The sequence below is a fragment of the Garra rufa genome, chromosome 21 (genome assembly GCF_049309525.1).
Source record: "Garra rufa chromosome 21, GarRuf1.0, whole genome shotgun sequence".
NCBI lineage: Eukaryota > Metazoa > Chordata > Actinopteri > Cypriniformes > Cyprinidae > Garra > Garra rufa.
In genome coordinates, this window is record NC_133381.1 from 30,104,218 (window position 1) to 30,122,465 (window position 18,248).

General features: G+C 35.9%; 2 protein-coding genes across 2 annotated transcripts in view; one reads left to right on the forward strand and one right to left on the reverse strand.

Moving 5' to 3' along the window:
• Positions 1-46: 46 nt before the first annotated feature.
• Positions 47-6,815, reverse strand: zdhhc22 (zDHHC palmitoyltransferase 22). Its single transcript, XM_073827425.1, has 3 exons — positions 6,678-6,815; positions 2,808-3,365; positions 47-2,730 (listed from the first exon to the last, which is right to left on the reverse strand). Exons 2-3 carry the CDS (start codon positions 3,361-3,363, stop codon positions 2,444-2,446), a joined length of 843 nt encoding a protein of 280 aa, XP_073683526.1. The 5' UTR covers positions 3,364-3,365; positions 6,678-6,815; the 3' UTR covers positions 47-2,443.
• A 429-nt stretch (positions 6,816-7,244) lies between these two features.
• The window catches only part of LOC141295828 (calcium permeable stress-gated cation channel 1), an 80,495-nt gene continuing 69,491 nt past the window's right edge, over positions 7,245-18,248 (forward strand). The window contains exon 1 of the mRNA XM_073827103.1: positions 7,245-7,362. The gene's annotated coding sequence lies outside the window, so the exon portion shown is untranslated. The remainder of the gene's footprint in view (positions 7,363-18,248) is intronic.

Here is an 18,248-nt window from a genome sequence, read left to right on the forward strand (position 1 = left end):
CCCCCCCCCCCCCCCCCAAAAAAAAACGTGAAATCCTGGAGAGACTGGTTAGTGTAATTTGTTGACAACGCGCATTATATACCCGTCTTTTTAGGTAAGAAAAAAATAATGGGTGTCAGGTCATGAAATGTTTTTAATACGACGGAAGCTGTATTATGTCCTCACAATTTAATAAAAACATCCTAGGTTAGGCCTATTAATAGTAATGATTAATTTAAAACAACGAATACATTTTATAGAGAAGGTGAGCAAAGTATCAAATGAGCTTTTTGGAAACTCCGAATCAGTAAACACTGCGTGATCCACTGTTTCGAAGCGCTCCAATCGGATCTCGAATCATTTGATTCAACTTCACGATTAGACGCGCAAAAAAGTGCGGCTGGCATGACGTGTATCTTCTACATATCTTTACATTATAGTGTACCACAAATGATGACAGGCTTTTACGCCGCTATTCATTGCGCATGCGCACAGCGGTAAAACACAGCAAAAACTGAAAATAAAGAAAAACGTAATTTAGCCGTATTATTTAGTTTTGGTTTTCCCTTTTATTGTATTTTTGGTTTCGAGCTGAAAAACGGAAAAAAGAAATCAGCTGTCATGTTTTGGCTCATTCAGAAAAACCCAAAAATGAAATATCAACCTGTTTTGCCTATTTTTCGTTTGCCAGATTAAGTGGAATAACTGAATGATCAGATGATACACGGACCAGACATACACTGCCATTCAAAGACTCTCATGCTTACTAAGCATCAAAATATTGTTAAAACAGTAATATTTTAAGAATATCACAATTTAAAATAACTTTTCATATTATCAATGTTGAAAATAGTTGTGCTACTTAATATTTCAGTGTAAACCATTTCGACGATGACTATAAAGTTCAAATAAACAGCAGTTATTTAAAGTAAATCTTTTGTTGCATTCTGAATGTCTTTACTGTCACTGATCAGTTTAATGCATTCTTGCTGAATAAAAGTAGTAATTTCTTATAAATAAATAAATAAATAACGGGGCCAAAAGTTTTCAGCCAATTACTCTTAGGCATTTATAGTTTGTTTTTTCATTTATACCATTTATGCATTGGTATTTATGGCTTGTGGCCAATTCAATTGCCGTTCAAAATTTGATATCAGTAAGATTTTTAAAGTTTCTTATACTCATCAAGCCTGCGTTTATTTGATCAAAAATGCAGAAAAAGATTATTGTGAAATATTATTATGATGTAATTCCGCCGGTATTAGTACACGATATAACTACAGAAGAGTCAAGTTTTAAATAGGACAAATATGGAAACTCGTTGGTCATTTTTGAACGTGATGCTATTGGTCTAATAGGATTCAATGATCTATGCTAAGCTATGCTAAAAGTGATATCGCCAGAACAGGAGAACGGCTGAATGGATTTCAAAACGGTAAAACTCAACTTATTAACTCGGGGGGAGTTGGAGAATGAGCCTATTTCCAAAAAAAGAGGAGTGTTCCTTTAAGATTTTTTTGGAATCGGTGATACTTTTTTCAATATTTGTCTGATGAATAAAGAGTTAAAAAGAATAGCATTATTTAACAAAACACATTACTATTCAAAAGTTTGGGGTCAGTAAATTTTAATTCTTTCTTTTTTTTTTAAGAAATTAATACTTTAAGGATGTGTAAAAAATTTATAAAAAATGATTGTAAGACAAGATTTATATTTTGAAAAAAAGTTGTTCTTTTTAACTTTTTATTAATCAAAGAATCCTGAAAAAGGTTCTGATCATAGGTTTAAAAAATAAAATAGCCGACATAAATAATTCTAATAATAAATCAGCATATTAGAATTATTTATGAAGGATCATGTGACACTTTAAGACTGGAGTAATAACTAATGAAAATGTAGCTTTGCATCACAAGAATAAATCATATTTTAAAGAATATTAAAATAAAAACTTATATTGAAATAGCATTTCGCAATATTACCGGTTTTTTTTTTCTGTAATTTTGATTAAATAAATGCAAAGCAGAAGAGACTACTTTAAAAACCATTACAAGTCTTACTGACCCCAAACTTTTTAACGGTAGTGTAAATGTCACCCACATCTTAACAGGCCACTTGTATAACAGTGTGCTGGTTACCTAGTGTGCATTGTTTTGTAAATACAGATCCATCCTTTAATCTTGGCCTCCTTCTCTGATGTTACTGCTTCTAATCACTGCTGCCCTAAACTAGGGCTGAAATTGAGTTTCAGCACAGTGCTAATGGACATAGATATGGCTGTTACACCACATCTTTGTGACATAATGCTCTCCTAATTTGCGCAGCGATGACAGAAATCCACTAAAAAGGTAGATCAGTTGCATGGGCTTATACAACTCAAGTGAACTAAAGCCCTTATCACATTTAATAACTGGTCGACACAGGTCAAATGAGGATAAACACACTGATATGGCAAGTTCTTGGCTTTTCAGTCATGTTTGTGATCGTGGTAGACCTGCCAGTTCCCAGGTACAGTCTCAACAGTCTGAACTGGAAGGACAAGGCCGAGAGCCCAACGGGATCCGAAAACATCAGTCAGGTTGGCACGCCAATCCCCGCGACACTCTGACAACTGGCCTTTTTGCAGCTCACACCAGGTCTGCCCTCGGGCTACTAGTAGAAGCTGCTGACAGCAGAAACCGACACTCACTAGTCCGATACCAAGCCAGACATAAAGCATTATAACCAGAAAGAACTGGAGACCTGAAATCAAACCTGAGGAGAGAAAAAGACATTTATTATCAAGGATATTCGAAGCAGGATAGCTTCAGGAAAGACTGAATTAAACTTACCAAGGAAGAAGTAACCCGTCGACAGCGGCAGAAGAGTGAGGAACGTCAGTGGGTTCTCAAAGGAAATGGAGTATTCCAATGTGAGATACGCCACTCCGATTATTAATGAATACAGACAACAACAGGACGTATAGATGCTGAACATAATAAAGTAGCGCATGTTCCTATTTCCAATGCAGTTTCCTGTGAAAAAGCAATGGTGGTCCCGTTTTAGAATCACTTTCTTACACACTTTACAGAAGTGGCGTCCATTCAGAAGGTAGTGGGCGTCAATTTGATCTGGGCAGTCGGGCGAACAGACTGGAATCACTGTCTCATTGGCACTCTCAGATGGGTACCATATAGTCATAGTGTAATTACCCAGCGCGTTCCCCATGAAGAAGAGAAAGACGGAAATGTGGACCAGCATGGTGGGATTTAGTGCCACATCTGGACTTCGGAAAACAGTGGGTGTGAAGAGGAGAAAGTGGAGGGCGAATGTGACCACGGTCGCGGTGTAGAAGTATGCGGGCGCAATCGTGTTGAGTAGTCGGAGTTTTACCATCCTGAAGAACATGCCTGTGTTCGATTCACAAAAGAATGTCTTAATGATTCAGAAAATTTATTTAGTTGACTTCTGTCAAGAAGTGTTTTACTAAAAAATACAGTGGTGTGAAAAAGTGTTGGCCCCCTTCGCGATTTTTAATTTTTTTGCATGTTTGTCACACTTTAATGTTTCAGATCATCAAACTAATTTAAATATTAATCAAAGATAACACAAGTAAACAAAACATGCAGTTTTTGAATGAAGTTTTTTATTATGAAGGGAAAACAAAATCCAAACCCACATGGCCCTGTGTGAAAAAGTGTTTGCCCCCTAAACTTAATAACTGGTTGGGCCACCCTTAGCAGCAACAACTGCAATCAAGCGTTTGCGATAACTTGCAGTGAGCCTATTACAGCTCTGTGCAGGAATTTTGGCCCACTAATCTAGGCAAAATTGTTGTAATTTGCGCACATTGGAGGGTTTTCGAGCATGAACCGCCTTTTTAAGGTCATGCCACAGCATCTCCGTAGGAATCAGGTCAGGACTTTGTCTAGGCCACTTAATTCTGTTTTTCTTCAGCCATTCAGAGGTGGATTTGCTGGTGTGTTTTGGATCATTGTCCTGCTGCAGAACCCAATTTCGCTTCAGCTTGAGGTCACGAACAGATGGCCAGATATTGTCCTTCAGGATTTTTTGGTAGACAGCAGAATTCATGGTTCCATTTATCACAGCAAGTCTTCCAGGTCCAAAAGCAGCAAAACAGCCCCAGACCATCACACTACCACCACCATATTTTACTGTTGGTATGATGTTCTTTTTCTGAAATGCTGTGTTACTTTTATGTCCACAGTCCACAGAGTATTTTCCCAAAAGTCTTGGGGATCATCAAGATATGTTCTGGCAAAACAGAGACGTGCCTTTATGTTCTTTTTGCTCAGCAGCAGTTTTCATCTTGGAACTATACAATGCAGGCTGTTTTTGCCCAGTCTCTTTCTTAAGGTGGAGTTATGAGCACTTTTTCACACAGGGCCACATAGGGCCATGTTTTCCTTCATAAAAAAAAACCCTTCATTTAAAAACTACATGTTGTGTTTACTTGTGTTATCTTTGATTAATATTTAAAAAATTTTGATGATCTGAAACATTAAAGTGTGACAAACATGCAAAAAAAAAAACCAGGAAGGGGGCCAACACTTTTTCACACCACTGTAGATGCATACTTTTCACTGTGTTAATAAAGAATTATACAGCCCTGATAGTACACGTACATCACAGAGACATCTATTTGATGTCTGCATTTAAATCCGCAAGACTTTTTTGTGTTTGCTCATCTGCAATAGGCCTATAGGACGTTTCCACAGTCATTCTTGAGACATGGGACAAAACATAAGTGCTATTAGTTTTAAAAATAAATCAATCAATTTTAATTTTATGGGGATTAATAGTAGCATGTATTTAACACCCAATGTATTTATCCCCTTCAGTTTAATTTTATCATTATTATTTGAAATCTATGATGCTTATTATCTTCTCACTACATCCACAACCGAATAAACAGAGAAGGGTTTATTCATTCATATGCTATGAAATAGTTATAGAAGTTTTTTTAATGATGAAAAAGACCTTGTTTTATCAAAAGCAACACTTAATAATGTCTTCTATCAAAGCCAGGTTGTTTTTCAGCGACATGTGTGTTTAAAAATGTTACAAAGTTTTGTCCTCACTTTTTGTCAACACCGTCAGACATTAAATAAAATGTAATAAAATCAGGGAATATCATGGGCAGCTGTCACTCTAAATGACCCCCTTGCCACAGTCCTCTTCTGCAGAGTACATCAACGTCACACAGGCTCTGCTAAGTTTTATAGTTTTAGAATATTTTAAATTATAATGTTAATATTTCCTGTGTCACAACCATGATATGTCAACACCATCTTCCAATTTCTGAGGAAATTATTTTAAATATTTAGATCATTTTTTTCTCCTGAAGCAGGTTATATTAGCCTCTATCCAATTTGTCAACACCGTCAGATGTCACCACCATAAGATTTAATGTTCCAATGATATATCAAAATACTTAAATGTGACTTTTGAATAAAAGCTTTATAAACAATAACATACTCACTGTTTGTTGTGGTTGTTTTAATACAGTATTTAATTGATTTAATGTATTTGACTACAAAATCAGGTTTTGGTCACCACCGTCAGATGTGTCACATCCATCAGATGAATATTTTGATGATATTTCATTATGATATTTTATATTTATCATGGAATTGTTGATCACATGTGAAAGTGTAATCTGTCTACTAATGTGTTTTGAAATGTTAGAATAACCTCTAAAATTCTGTTAAAATACCTATAGAATGCTGTTAATAACTAAATAAATTATATTACACAGTCCAAGTTAAAAAGCACTTTTAAAAAAAAAGAAAAGTTAGGAGGTTGTATCAAAGCATAGCTATGTAGCTTAGTACATATAAGATACATAAATGTAGTTTCCTGTAGTACAATGTTTTATTTTTTCAATTATTCACCGTTTTGTCCTACTTCTCAAGAATGACTGTTCTATGAGGTGTCACATAGACGTCTATTAGATGTCTTTAAGATGCTCATGGTTTAGATTGTACGTAAAACTGAACGTCTGTCAGATGATTGGACACAGCAGATGCTTTCCAGATCAAGTGATCTTTAACATATCTTGCTTATAGTTTGTGTTCCATTAGCTAAACCAAACTAAATTGCAGAAATAATATGTATTTCAATCATGTTTCTCAAATACTTCCCCGTCCTCCATTAGTCGGCAAAACAGATAGTTCCACCCCCATTATAGCTCACGCTATTGGTTGAGCCTATGTTGCTAAGTAGGACTAAACAAAAATTAGCAATTTTGGAAGCTAGTGTTTACACTTTTATTTCCAGGAATAAATTAATGTTTCTAAAACGTCTCTGCACGTTAAACTCCGACTAGATAAAGTATTTTTATATAAACATACATCAGCTTGTATGCCAAATAAATATCAAAAAGAAACGAACGCATGCAACCCTCAATCGTTCAGAATGTCACGCTTTGTTTCACAGAACAGATTTAAGTATACATAGCATGTTTTAATATAGTAACAATGACGGCAAATGCATTATGTTTCTAGACAATGGATTGAGAAGATGCGTTAACTAAATAAACCCTGAAATAAATCCCAACGGTTTTATACCAAAACGTGAATTCTAATACAAGCTAATAGATTACATACAGGGTTCGTGATGAATATATTAAGGAGCTGTAAAGCCTGAAGCTCATATCTGTTTGAAACAGAAGCTTGATGAGGATATTGCTGGGTTATTACCTGACGCCGGCTAGACCAGAAGAGCCGCTGCTGTATCTGCACAGGAGCGCATCCCTCACTCAAGGTGCAAGGAGATAAAGCACATAATTCATTCAGAAAAAAAAAGCAAATCAGTAATAATTTCGTAATACTGAGGGCATCTGTTCGCGATGTGTCTCAGTGGTTTAGCACCGCCTGTTGGTGTGGATACAGCATCCAGCATCACTATAGACAAACCTAGCCTAGCTAATATGGATATGTTTAGCTTATGTGTTTATTTATTATTTTGTAATACTACGTGAGTTTATATCCATTTTTAATAAGCATGCCGCTGAATAATACTGTTTTCCACACAATGTGCACGTTAACACGTTAATATGGAAGAATGACACGCACTTACAACATTCACCAGCAGATGGTATTGCAAGACTTCTTTTATCAAATATGTTTTCTTGATTTTTTTGTTTGCAGCGTTTGATACATACTGACAGACTTAATTAGCATTTTAAGACATGAGTCGTTCCAACAAGCTCATATCTGTCATACACAGAAACACACAGACAAACTTTTTCGTTTTCGTGTTTGTTGTTGGTGTGTCACTTTACACACGGTCCCTAAGCGGAAGGGCGCTCCCCGTGTGCGCTGGTGCTGATGCAGACAGACAGAAGCATCTAACCGGACATAAACCACAGGAGGTGTTTGAAAGGTAAGCCGCACTATTGTTATATTCACCTCGCTTCTGACGAACTCCTCTCAATTGTATCATACAGGAAAGGATTCAACAAACGACTCAATGAATCATTCTGAACTTCAACGGCTTTTAAAAGTGGGCGTTTTGAGGTAACAGTTGTAGACATTGGGTTTAAAACGCTATTGCTGCAGAGACCTAGGCTATGCTTGGGTGCTAAACACAGAGGAGGGGTGATAGTTAAATTATTGAGCTGCTCGAGGTGTCTGGGAATACTATGGGCATAGGCTACTGATGGCATAAGGGAGGGTTGCTTTGGCTTGTTTGTTTACCGTCTCATGTACAACATCTCCAGGAGCCCCGCTGTTTTATTGTGCCAGGGGAGTGCGCACGTTGTGCGTTCATTGTGAGATCCTAATATTATCTTTTTAAAGTTATGGTTTCTCTGCTGCCGCTGCTGCTGCTACTGCTGATAATGGCTGTATTAGTTCTCACATGCTGACAGCTGGGAGTTTAATGTCTGGATAATATGTTGAATGAGGATCAAGTCAAAGCTGCGCGTTACAAATCGGAGGATGGGGGCGGATAGATTTCGCCAAGCTGTTGCCAAGATGCTGTGATGATGCGCATGCAGATAATCATAATAACTTTCACAATTAGAAATGTAGAGTTTAATCATCCCTTTGACAATCAAGCAATTTAACTGGTAGAGGGTGACACAACACATAGACCTGCAGGTCAAATAAAAAAGAAAAAAAAGAAACAAAGATATATAATAAAATATATATATATATATATATATAAAAAGGCTTCATAACAGTTAAGTAACATTCCCCCATTTAAATGATCATAATGCAAAATAATAAAAATAAAAATAAGTTGTAATATTTTATATTAGATTGTAATTGTATAATGTGGTCTTATATAATATTATATAATAATTATTACATTATTTAAATATTATTATCTTTCAAAGTGATTTGCCATTTAAATGACTGGACTCAACTAATATTTAACCCATAGAAATGTATTAGATTTAGACATCATAGACACAACCTATACCGCTATAAATAAATAAATTATTAATAATAATAACAAAAAACACTCATAGACCCTGGACCACAAAACCAGTCTTATACTGTAAGTAGCACGGGTTTAATTGTAGCAATAGCCAAAAAAAAAAAATACATTGTGTGAGTGCAAATTATCGATTTTTATTTTATGCCAAAAATCATGAAGATATTAAGTTAAGATCATGTTCCATGAAGACATTTTGTAAATTTCCTACCGTAAATATATCAAAACGTAATATTTGATTAGTAATATGTGACCCTCAGACACAAAACCAGTTATAAGGGTCAATGTTTTAAAATTTGAGATTTATAACTGAATAAATAAGCTTTCCTTAAATGTATGGTTTGTTAGAATATGACTGTATTTGGCTGAGATACAACTACTTGAAAATCTGTAATCTGAGGGTGCAAAAAATAAATATAAATAAATAAAAAATAATGAGAAAATTGCCCTTAAAGTTGTCCGAATGAAGTTCTTAGCAATGCATATTACTAATCAAAAATTACCCTTTGAAATATTTATGGTAGGACATGTGCAAAATATCTTAATAGAACATGATATTTACTTAATTATTTGATATAAAAGAAAATTTGATCATTTTGACCCATACAATGTATTGTTGGCTATTGTTGCAAATATGTGGTCCAGGGTCACATCTGCATTGCTAAGAACTTCATTTGGACAACATTAAAGGTGATTTTCTCAATATTTTGATTTGTTTGCACCCTCAGATTTCAGATTTTCAAATAGTAGTATCTCAGCCAAATATTGTCCTATTCTAACAAACCATATAAATAAACCATACATATAAACAGTTTCCAAAAATGCATCCTTATGACTGGTTTTCTGGTCCAGGGTCATTAATTAAAATATCTAAATAATATGAATAATTAACCATCCAAATGTATTTCAATTTTGGGTAATAATTGTTGTGAAAATTGTGCACAACATATTTTAATGTTTCTAAAAATAGTATTTTATTTATTTATTTATTTTTGCAATTGACGTTTTGTTCATTTCACCTGCAACTGGCAACCATAAAGAATTCATGGATGAATAATAGCATATTGTAACACTGTGTTATCAAGAGGTTTTATCAGTTACCCAGCATGCTTTGCATGAGCCTAAAGGGAATGAATAAAAGTAGACAGTTGAGTGTCATTTTATGTGTTTTTGAGCAATATGAGCAGGGGGAAAATGTTCCTGCTTAATGTTCTGTCATGCTGCCATTTCGAAAGGATTCATTTAGGGAGGAATGTTAGGGTTTGCTACTGTGATAAACAGTGAAGTTTGTGCTTTGCTCAGAGTGGGCTAATGTATGCTATCACTGACTTTTCTTAGTAAATACAATAAGGTCTTCTTTGCCTTGTACCGCCCACCTGCATCCTTAGCTACAATATCTGCTAATCTAACAGGACAAACCATGCTGCTCACAGCAGCAAAACTAAGATGCTAAAGCTGTCTGAACAAGATGTCCCTTCTGCTAATGAAACAGCAGGTACTTGCTGGTTAAGCTAGACAGCTAATGAGGTTTTGCAGCATTATTCCATGTACTAACCAGGTGTGACACAGCAGTCTTCGGTGCAAATCTGATCTTTTATCAGATCAATTTTTGTGCCACGACAACAACAGGACAGCTATCCCATTTCAGATTTTAAAATATGAAGTAATAAAAAAGCGGATAAGGAAAAGGTGGAAACCAATCTGCACACATTGGGAAACAACTATGATAGTATTGATTACTTTTAAAATAGCAAACTTGATTTTTTTTGTTCTCAGACAAGCCAAAATAAGATTTTAAGCCTTTGTGGCATTTGCGAGACTTGTTGCGCTTTCGGAAAGAAGTAATCTGTAAATCAATGGTTCTCCCACTGCGTGACAAATCCCTGACATTTGCCGTTTTCATCAATAGCCAGTGTCCATCTGACTAATAAGGATAAGACACAGTTATGGCACCAGTTTTCCAGTCACCAGTCTGATTTTCCATCTGCTTTACATATAAATGGAGCATCTTTGAATGATATTCAGCGATGCATGATTACCAAACTGACTGTATAAAGCAATTAATAGTAGTCGAAATGTCACTGCACTTGTGACAGAATGTTGGTTGAAGCTCATAATTGGATCATGAATAAATCATCAGAACGAACACCTGCTTTTAGCTGATGTCTCTTTCGGCTCCTAGTCCTTATTATTCTCATTTAAGGAGAAATATTAGTGGCACCTTGCTGGAATTGGTTTTTGCATTTCCAGTTGCATCAGAGGGGTGAAAACTTTTGACTCTTATAGATAGTAACGTGTGGTGAATTTCTCAGTCTACTTTCTGTGTTTTGTTGTCATGTTCCAGTTACATTTGATGTTTTTTCCCCCTCTTACTGTAGGTTTCTACTTTATCAACAAATATTATTTTTTTTATGTTCATATTAGGCCTAATATACTATTTCATTAAACCAAGTACATTAAAGCTATTTTTTTTACATTGCTTCAATAGAATGTAACAGCTATAATGCAGTAAATAGTATATTAAAAAGCTTTTATTCTTTGTAAACAGCGCAGATAGCATGAAGGTTGCAAACACAGAGATGCACTTTTCATTTAATCGAGTGCTTACTAAAACATCTCACTTGTAGATGATCATTTCAGTTGTATGAAACATGACTGAAAGTTGTGTTGTCTAGTGGATCAGTTCCTAAAGGATAAGTTCACCCCAAAATGTATGTCATTTTTATTCACCGTCATGTCTTTCTAAACCCAAATGAGTCTTAATTGATCTGTTATATAATATAGGGCCCTATGAAATGCAGTTTATTTTTTTTATTTTTTTATGGATTCTGTTTTTTTTTTTTTTTTGGATTCATTTGAATTTTCCTAGGCTGTTTTAATGGTTAAATTAAATATAAAATATAAAATATAAATAAATATATATATATATATATACATATCAAAAAGCATGTCTAATAAATTGAAAAAAAAGCATGTCTAATAAATCGAAGTCAAGAAATATACACAATTTAACAGCTAATTTTGTTAATAATTTTATTATTAGGAGTAGTTCTATCATTACATTAAGTAATACATTGCTGTCACAGTGTCTTCAAATTAAACCAAACTTTTATTTTGACGGGTTGCTGTGAAGACCTTTAAGTTTCTGTTTGTATATGATATGATAATAGTTTTTTAATAGAGTTGTAGAGATGCTGTTTATGTCTTTATGTACTCATATATTGAGGCGCCAGAGGCTGAAAACACCGCAAGCATCATGCGCACTTCAGAATGTGTGTAGTAAAACGAAACCACGCAATTCAGTTTACACAGAAACACACAGAACATGCAAGATTTATATTTAAATAGTATTTGTGGCTTAATATACTGACCTAGTTTTGATTTATTCATCCACAATTCAGCAAATTCCATGACAATTCACATTAATTGGATTCCGTGATGCTGTCCGTCACAGAAATCATAGGGCCCCAGATATTATAATAATAGTATGTTAAATAGAAAAGAATTCTGTATAATGGCCGAACATGAAATAAAGTGCCGAAATCCCCCCAAAAATTACATTCATCTTGCTGATCTTTTACCAAATGCAAAAAAACAACACATTATTTAGGTGGTGGAAATGCACCATTCTTCTTCTTTTCTGAAATTTTTAATGTTGGTTGGAAAAACCAAGGCAAAAATATGCATTTCTGCGATCTCCATAAAGTGTATATAACATATAAACAGTTATTCTAAAACAATATGTGACCCTGGACAACAAAACCCGTCATAAGTGTCAGTTTTTTTAATAAAATTGAGGTTTATACCTGAATAAATAAGCTTTCCACTGATGTATGGTTTGTTAGGATAGGGCAATATTTGGCTGAGATACAAAAAATGTCCAAATTAAGTTCTTAGCAGTGCATTTTACTAATCAGAAATTAAGCCTAATGATTTTTGGGATAAGAAAAATCGATTTTTTTATTATTTTGACCCATACAATGTATTTTTGTATTCTTGTTTAAGGTTTCGTGGTCCAGGGTCCAAGTTAAGTTAGAATAATTAGACTAGAATGCATTAGTACAGTTTAGTATAGACTGTTTGATCACAATCTCTATTCCATGTACTGACGCTGATGAACTTCAGAAGAAAATTAGATCAAACTGTAATACCAGTCTATAAAACGTCATACATCCATCAACTATAATGCACTAAAAGACAAAAAATTGCTCAGTGTTATAAATTAGTAAATGCATTTACTACCACGATTAAGCATCTTACTAATGGTCTAAACAGCACGGCAGTGCCGTCTCCAATTCTGGATTCCACATCAGTGACAAATATGAATCATAAGAATATTTACCTCATTAATACAATGTGAGGAAAGAGGCACATGTGAGTAGACGTTCACAAATGATTGCTTCAGTGAAAACAGCTGTTAGGAATTGTGCCACAACCTTTAATTTAGCCTGCAGGTGTGACTACATCATGACAGGCTTTAAACAACCTTATTTTAGTTCATAATGTGCTTTCACAGAGTTTGTAGACGTGCTGCTGCTTAGTCATTTTCCAAGACTGCTGCTTTCTCTCCAGCGGTTTGGTGATCAAAAGCTTGTAATACATTCTAGAGAACACACAACAAATAATCCTCAGTAAAATGTGTATTTGGCATCTCTACGCAGCACGGGCATGAATATTTGATGGTGCACTTGGCTGAGATTGAAAGTTGATACATCCCGCTGCAGTACACCAAGAGCCACAGAGGCTGGAGCGTGAGCTATAGAAAGTTCACATCGGTAGTGGTTAGATATGGTTAGATGGAGCTGTTCGTCTTCCCTGACACCCAACAGCTGGCACGTAGACAGTTTCTGGCCTTGTTTGTCAGTACTTTGTCATCATCTCTGAGATTTGTTGTTTAAGGGCCACATACAGGTTTGTTACTAATATTATCTTTGGTGCAATATTGTCTCGTTCATACACCCACACACATACACAAAAAGATTGAGTCTGGCACCTGAGGCCTTCACACACTGCAACACTAAGTGTGTGTGAGTAAGAAATAGTGGCATCCTTGGTATCAGACAGGGGTTAGGATATCTGACTGAGATATATGAACGACCAGCGAATGGGCCAGTTAACATACCTCAAAGGTTGCTTATTAAAGGGATGGTTCGGAGTAGAATTGACTTCATTGCTATGCACTCCGAAGCCCATCTAAATACCCCATCCGAAGTTTTTTTTACCTTAGTCAAACATTTATGGAGATATTAGAGTTTTCCGAATTGCTTGTTACAGGAGTGAATGGTACATGTGATGTATCTCGTAAATTGCACCACTTAACGTGCAAGTAATCTTACCAAACTTGTACAGTAGTGTAAATAGGTTATGTACTCACAAAACGCTGCATCGGAACATTTGTAAGTCCACCATGAGTGTTTTAAAAACACGTTTTACCTGAGAACTACTAGTCTCAAAAACTACAAGTCGACGTCACTTCCCTGGTTTGAAAAAAGCACGTAAAAGTCCTCCTACTACATCTGTGTGCATGTCAACTTGTAGGACGACTTTTACGTGTTTTTTTCAAACCAGGGAAGTGACGTCGACGTGTCGCCATTTGTAGTTTTTGAGTCTAATAGGGATCGGCTAAAACGTGTTTTTAAAACACTCATGGTGGACTTACAAATGTTCCGATGCAGCGTTTTGTGAGTACATAACCTATTTACACTTCTGTACAAGTTTGGTAAGATTACTTGCACGTTTAGTGGTGCAATTTACGAGAGACATCACATGTACCATTCACTCCTGTAACAATCAATTCGAAAAACTCTAATATCTCCATAAATGTTTGACTAAGGTAAAAAAAACTTTGGATGGGGTATTTACATGGGCTTCGGCGTGCATAGCAATGAAGTCAATTCTACTCCGAACCATCCCTTTAAAGCTGCAGTTGTAAAAAAAAAAAAAGAATGGCTTTGAAACTATTGATGAAATCATTAATTAGACCAATCGGTTCTGTTCCCTTCGTGTTCTGCTCCTGGAGGGCTATTGTCTTACAGAGTTTAGTCTTTAGATATCCAAAGACTCCTGTTATGTATGAATTGGAGAAAGTGCAACATGCACTTTCTTTACTGATTTTGTACGTTTGCCCACTGACAAAGAAATGACCAGTCTATAATTTTGATGGTTGAGATGGTGAGAGACAAAATAAAACCAAAAAACAAACAAAAAACAAAAAAAAAAAAAACAGAAAAATGCATTTCAAAAAAAGTTATAAATTGATTTGCCTTTCAATGAGTGAAATAAATATTTGACCCCTTGGTAAAACATGACTTCGCAAAACCTTTGATGGCAATCACAGAGGTCAGATGTTTCTTGTAGTTGGCCACCAGGTTTGCACACAACTCAGGAGGGATTTTGACCCACTCCTCTTTGCAGATCCTCTCCAAGTCATTAAGGTTTCGAGGCTGATGTTTGACAACTTAAACCTTCAGCTCCCTCCACAGATTTTCTATTGGATTAAGGTCTGGAGACTGGCTAGGCCACTCCAGGACCTTAATGTGCTTCTTCTTGAGCCACTCCTTTGTTGCCTTGGCTGTGTGTTTTGGGTCATACCCAGATATCCAAAACCCATTTTCAGTTAAAACTTTTGGCGAGTTGAGTTAATGCCAAAGAGCATGATTGTGGTCTCATCTGACCACAACACTTTCACCCAGTTCTCCTCTCAATCATTCAGATGTTTGTTGGCAAACTTCAGACAGGCCTGTACATGTGCTTTCTTGAGCAGGGGGAACTTGTGGGCACTGCAGGATTTCAGTCCTTCATGGCGTAGTGTGTTACCAATTGTTTTCTTGGTGACTATGGACTCAGCTGCCTTAAGATTATTGACAAGATCCTCCTGTGTAGCTCTGGGCTGATTCCGCACCGTTCTCATGATCATTAAAACTCCACAAAGAGAGATCTTGCATGGAGCCCCAGACCAAGGAAGATTGACAATTATTTTGTGTTTCTTCCGTTTGCCAATAATTGCAACAACTGTTTTCACCTTCTCACCAAGCTGCTTGGCGATGGTCTTGTAGCCAATTCCAGCCTTGTGCAGGTCTACAATCTTGTCCCTGACATCCTTGGACAGCTCTTTGGTCTTGGTCATGGTGGAGAGTTTGGAATCTGATTGATTGCTTCTGTGGACAGGTGTCTTTTATACAGGTAAAAAACTGATATTAGGGGCACTCCCTTTAAGAGAGTGCTCCTATTCTCAGCTCATGACCTGTATAAAAGACGATTTCGAGCCAGAAATCTTGCTGACTGATAGGGGATCAAATACTTATTTCACTTATTAAAATGCAAATCAATTTATAACTTTTTTGAAATGTGTTTGCTGTATATTTTTGTTGTTATTCTGTCTCTCACTGTTTAAATAGATTTACAAAATCAGCAGGGGATCAAATATTTTTCCTCACAGTAGGTTTAAATAGTATTTCATGCTGTAACTGTAGGGCTATAATATACCTATGAACTACACATGTGAATATTATGTAGGCCTATTTATATAAAATGTATGCTTTAAAAGACATAGTCATAATCATAGCAGTTTCATCCATTAGTCTGTCCGTTTAAACGTCTGCATTTATAAGCTATAGCTTCAGATGGCATCTTTCATCTGAACATTTAAAAAATGATTATGTATTGTATAAATATCCTACGGGCGGCTTATTTGCACAGTGTTTAATCAGAAAGCTTAAAAATGGCACTTCATGCCCAGAAGGTTGCCAACCCCTGGTTTAGACCATTAGCAGGACATAATCATAGAAGCTTAATACGCAGATATTAATCTGAGTTACTGAAAATATGTGAAAAGAAAGAGCGCACAGAGTAAAAGACTCTTCACAACAAGAAGGAAAACTACATAACATCAACACTAATGCACGATTATGTGATGCAGTTATGTCATCTGTTGTTGGATTCTGATTGCCTGTCATTGTTTTTATTGTTTATCCCAAAGTGATTCTAACAAATAAGAAAAAAGACATTATGTTCAAATTGGTTTCCAGGACACCCATAATTGCTATTGGTCGTCAAACAGATGGTTAAAGGGATAGTTCACCCAAAAATGAAAATTTGATGTTTATCTGCTTACCCCCAATGCATCCAAGATGTAGGTAGGTGACTTTGTTTCCTCAGAAAAACACAAACGAAGATTTTTAATGAAAACCGGTGCAGTCTGCCAGCCTTATCATGGACGTGGATGGGCACCAAACCTCTAAAAGTAAACAAAAACATGCACAGACAAATCCAAATTACACCCTGCGGCTCGTGACGATACATTGATGTCCTAAGACACGAAACGATCGGTTTTTGTGAGAAACTGAACAGTATTTATATCATTTTTTACCTTTAATCCACAGCCACGTCCATCTCTCCTGAGCACGAGTTTGGCATCAGTCACGTCACATGTGCACGCGCTCTGTCGTAGAATACGCAAACGCCGGAAGCGATCTGTCGCATGAATACGACACTCATTGTTTACACAGAGCACAGAGATTGTGGGTATAGCGGCTATTCAAAATGGTAATTACTTGCGCGTATCCTGATTGTTTAAACCGATTTAAAGCTAAAAGATTACGTTTGCTTGCACAAACTCATCCGGGACTTTTCACTGATTTCCCCTTACGGCGTTTGCGTACACTACGCCAGAAGCGCGTGCACATGTGACGTGACTGATGCCAAACTCGTGCTCATGACAGATGGACGTGGCTGTGTATCAAAGGTAAAAAATGATATAAATACTGTTCAGTTTCTCACAAAAACCGATCGTTTCGTGTCTTAAGACATCAATGTATCATCACGAGCCACAGGGTGGAATTTGGATTTGTCTGTGCATGTTTTTGTTTACTTTTAAAGGTTTGGTGCCCATCCACGTCCATGATAAGGCTGGCAGACCGCACCGGTTTTCATTAAAATTCTTCGTTTGTGTTTTTCTGAGGAAACAAAGTCACCTACATCTTGGATGCATTGGGGGTAAGCAGATAAACATCAAATTTTCATTTTTGGGTGAACTATCCCTTTAAGAGATTCTCAAGGGAACGTTTTGATTGAGGTACTGTTTATACTTTTCAGGTGAATCAAGCTCTGAATGACTTACATATTGTTTAAATTAAGCTGGGTTAGAAGAAAGCACTGCATCATCAAAAATGACATCCTTTACCTTTAATATTGGCTTGGCTGATGCAGCTTATGTGCATGTATGTGTGTGTGAAAGAGAGTGAGTGATAAGCCAGATTGCTGCTTAGATGTCATGTTACTGCATTTATGACTCACATCCTTTCTGTCAAGAATAGATCTTACTAGAACATAAAGAACATACTGAAATAATCACCACGGCACAGCTTATGGAATAAGACAATGTATATGAAAATGGGAAAATGGGAAAATGGGAAATCATAATTAGCATTGTTTGTTTAGGCAAGCATCAATTACACACAGGACATTTTGGCACTCTAAGCGAAATTGTTATATCATTATTTTTCAGAAGTGTCATTCATTTAAAAAGTATATAATTTCAATACAGTTGAAGTCAAAAGTTTACATACACCTACACCTAACAAATGTTAATTATTTTACCAAAATAAGAGGGATCAAACAAATGGCATGTTATTTTTTATTTAGTACTGACCTGAATAAGATATTTCACATTAAAGATGCTTACATATAGTCTACAAGAGAAAATAATAGTTGAATTTATAAAAATTACCCTGTTCAAAAGTTTACATACACTTCATTCTTAATACTGTGTTGTTACCTTAATGATCCATAGCTGTGTTTTTTTTTTTTTGTTTTTTTTTAGTGATAGT

What these genes read in the sequence shown, in the direction of transcription:
- zdhhc22 (XM_073827425.1), bottom strand. Translation starts at nt 3,363, where the DNA reads ATGTTCTTCAGGATGGTAAAACTCCGACTACTCAACACGATTGCGCCC. An exon ending in GACGGGTTACTTCTTCCTTG is followed by an intron (nt 2,731 to 2,807) that starts GTAAGTTTAATT and finishes TTCTCTCCTCAG; the next exon opens with GTTTGATTTCAGGTCTCCAG.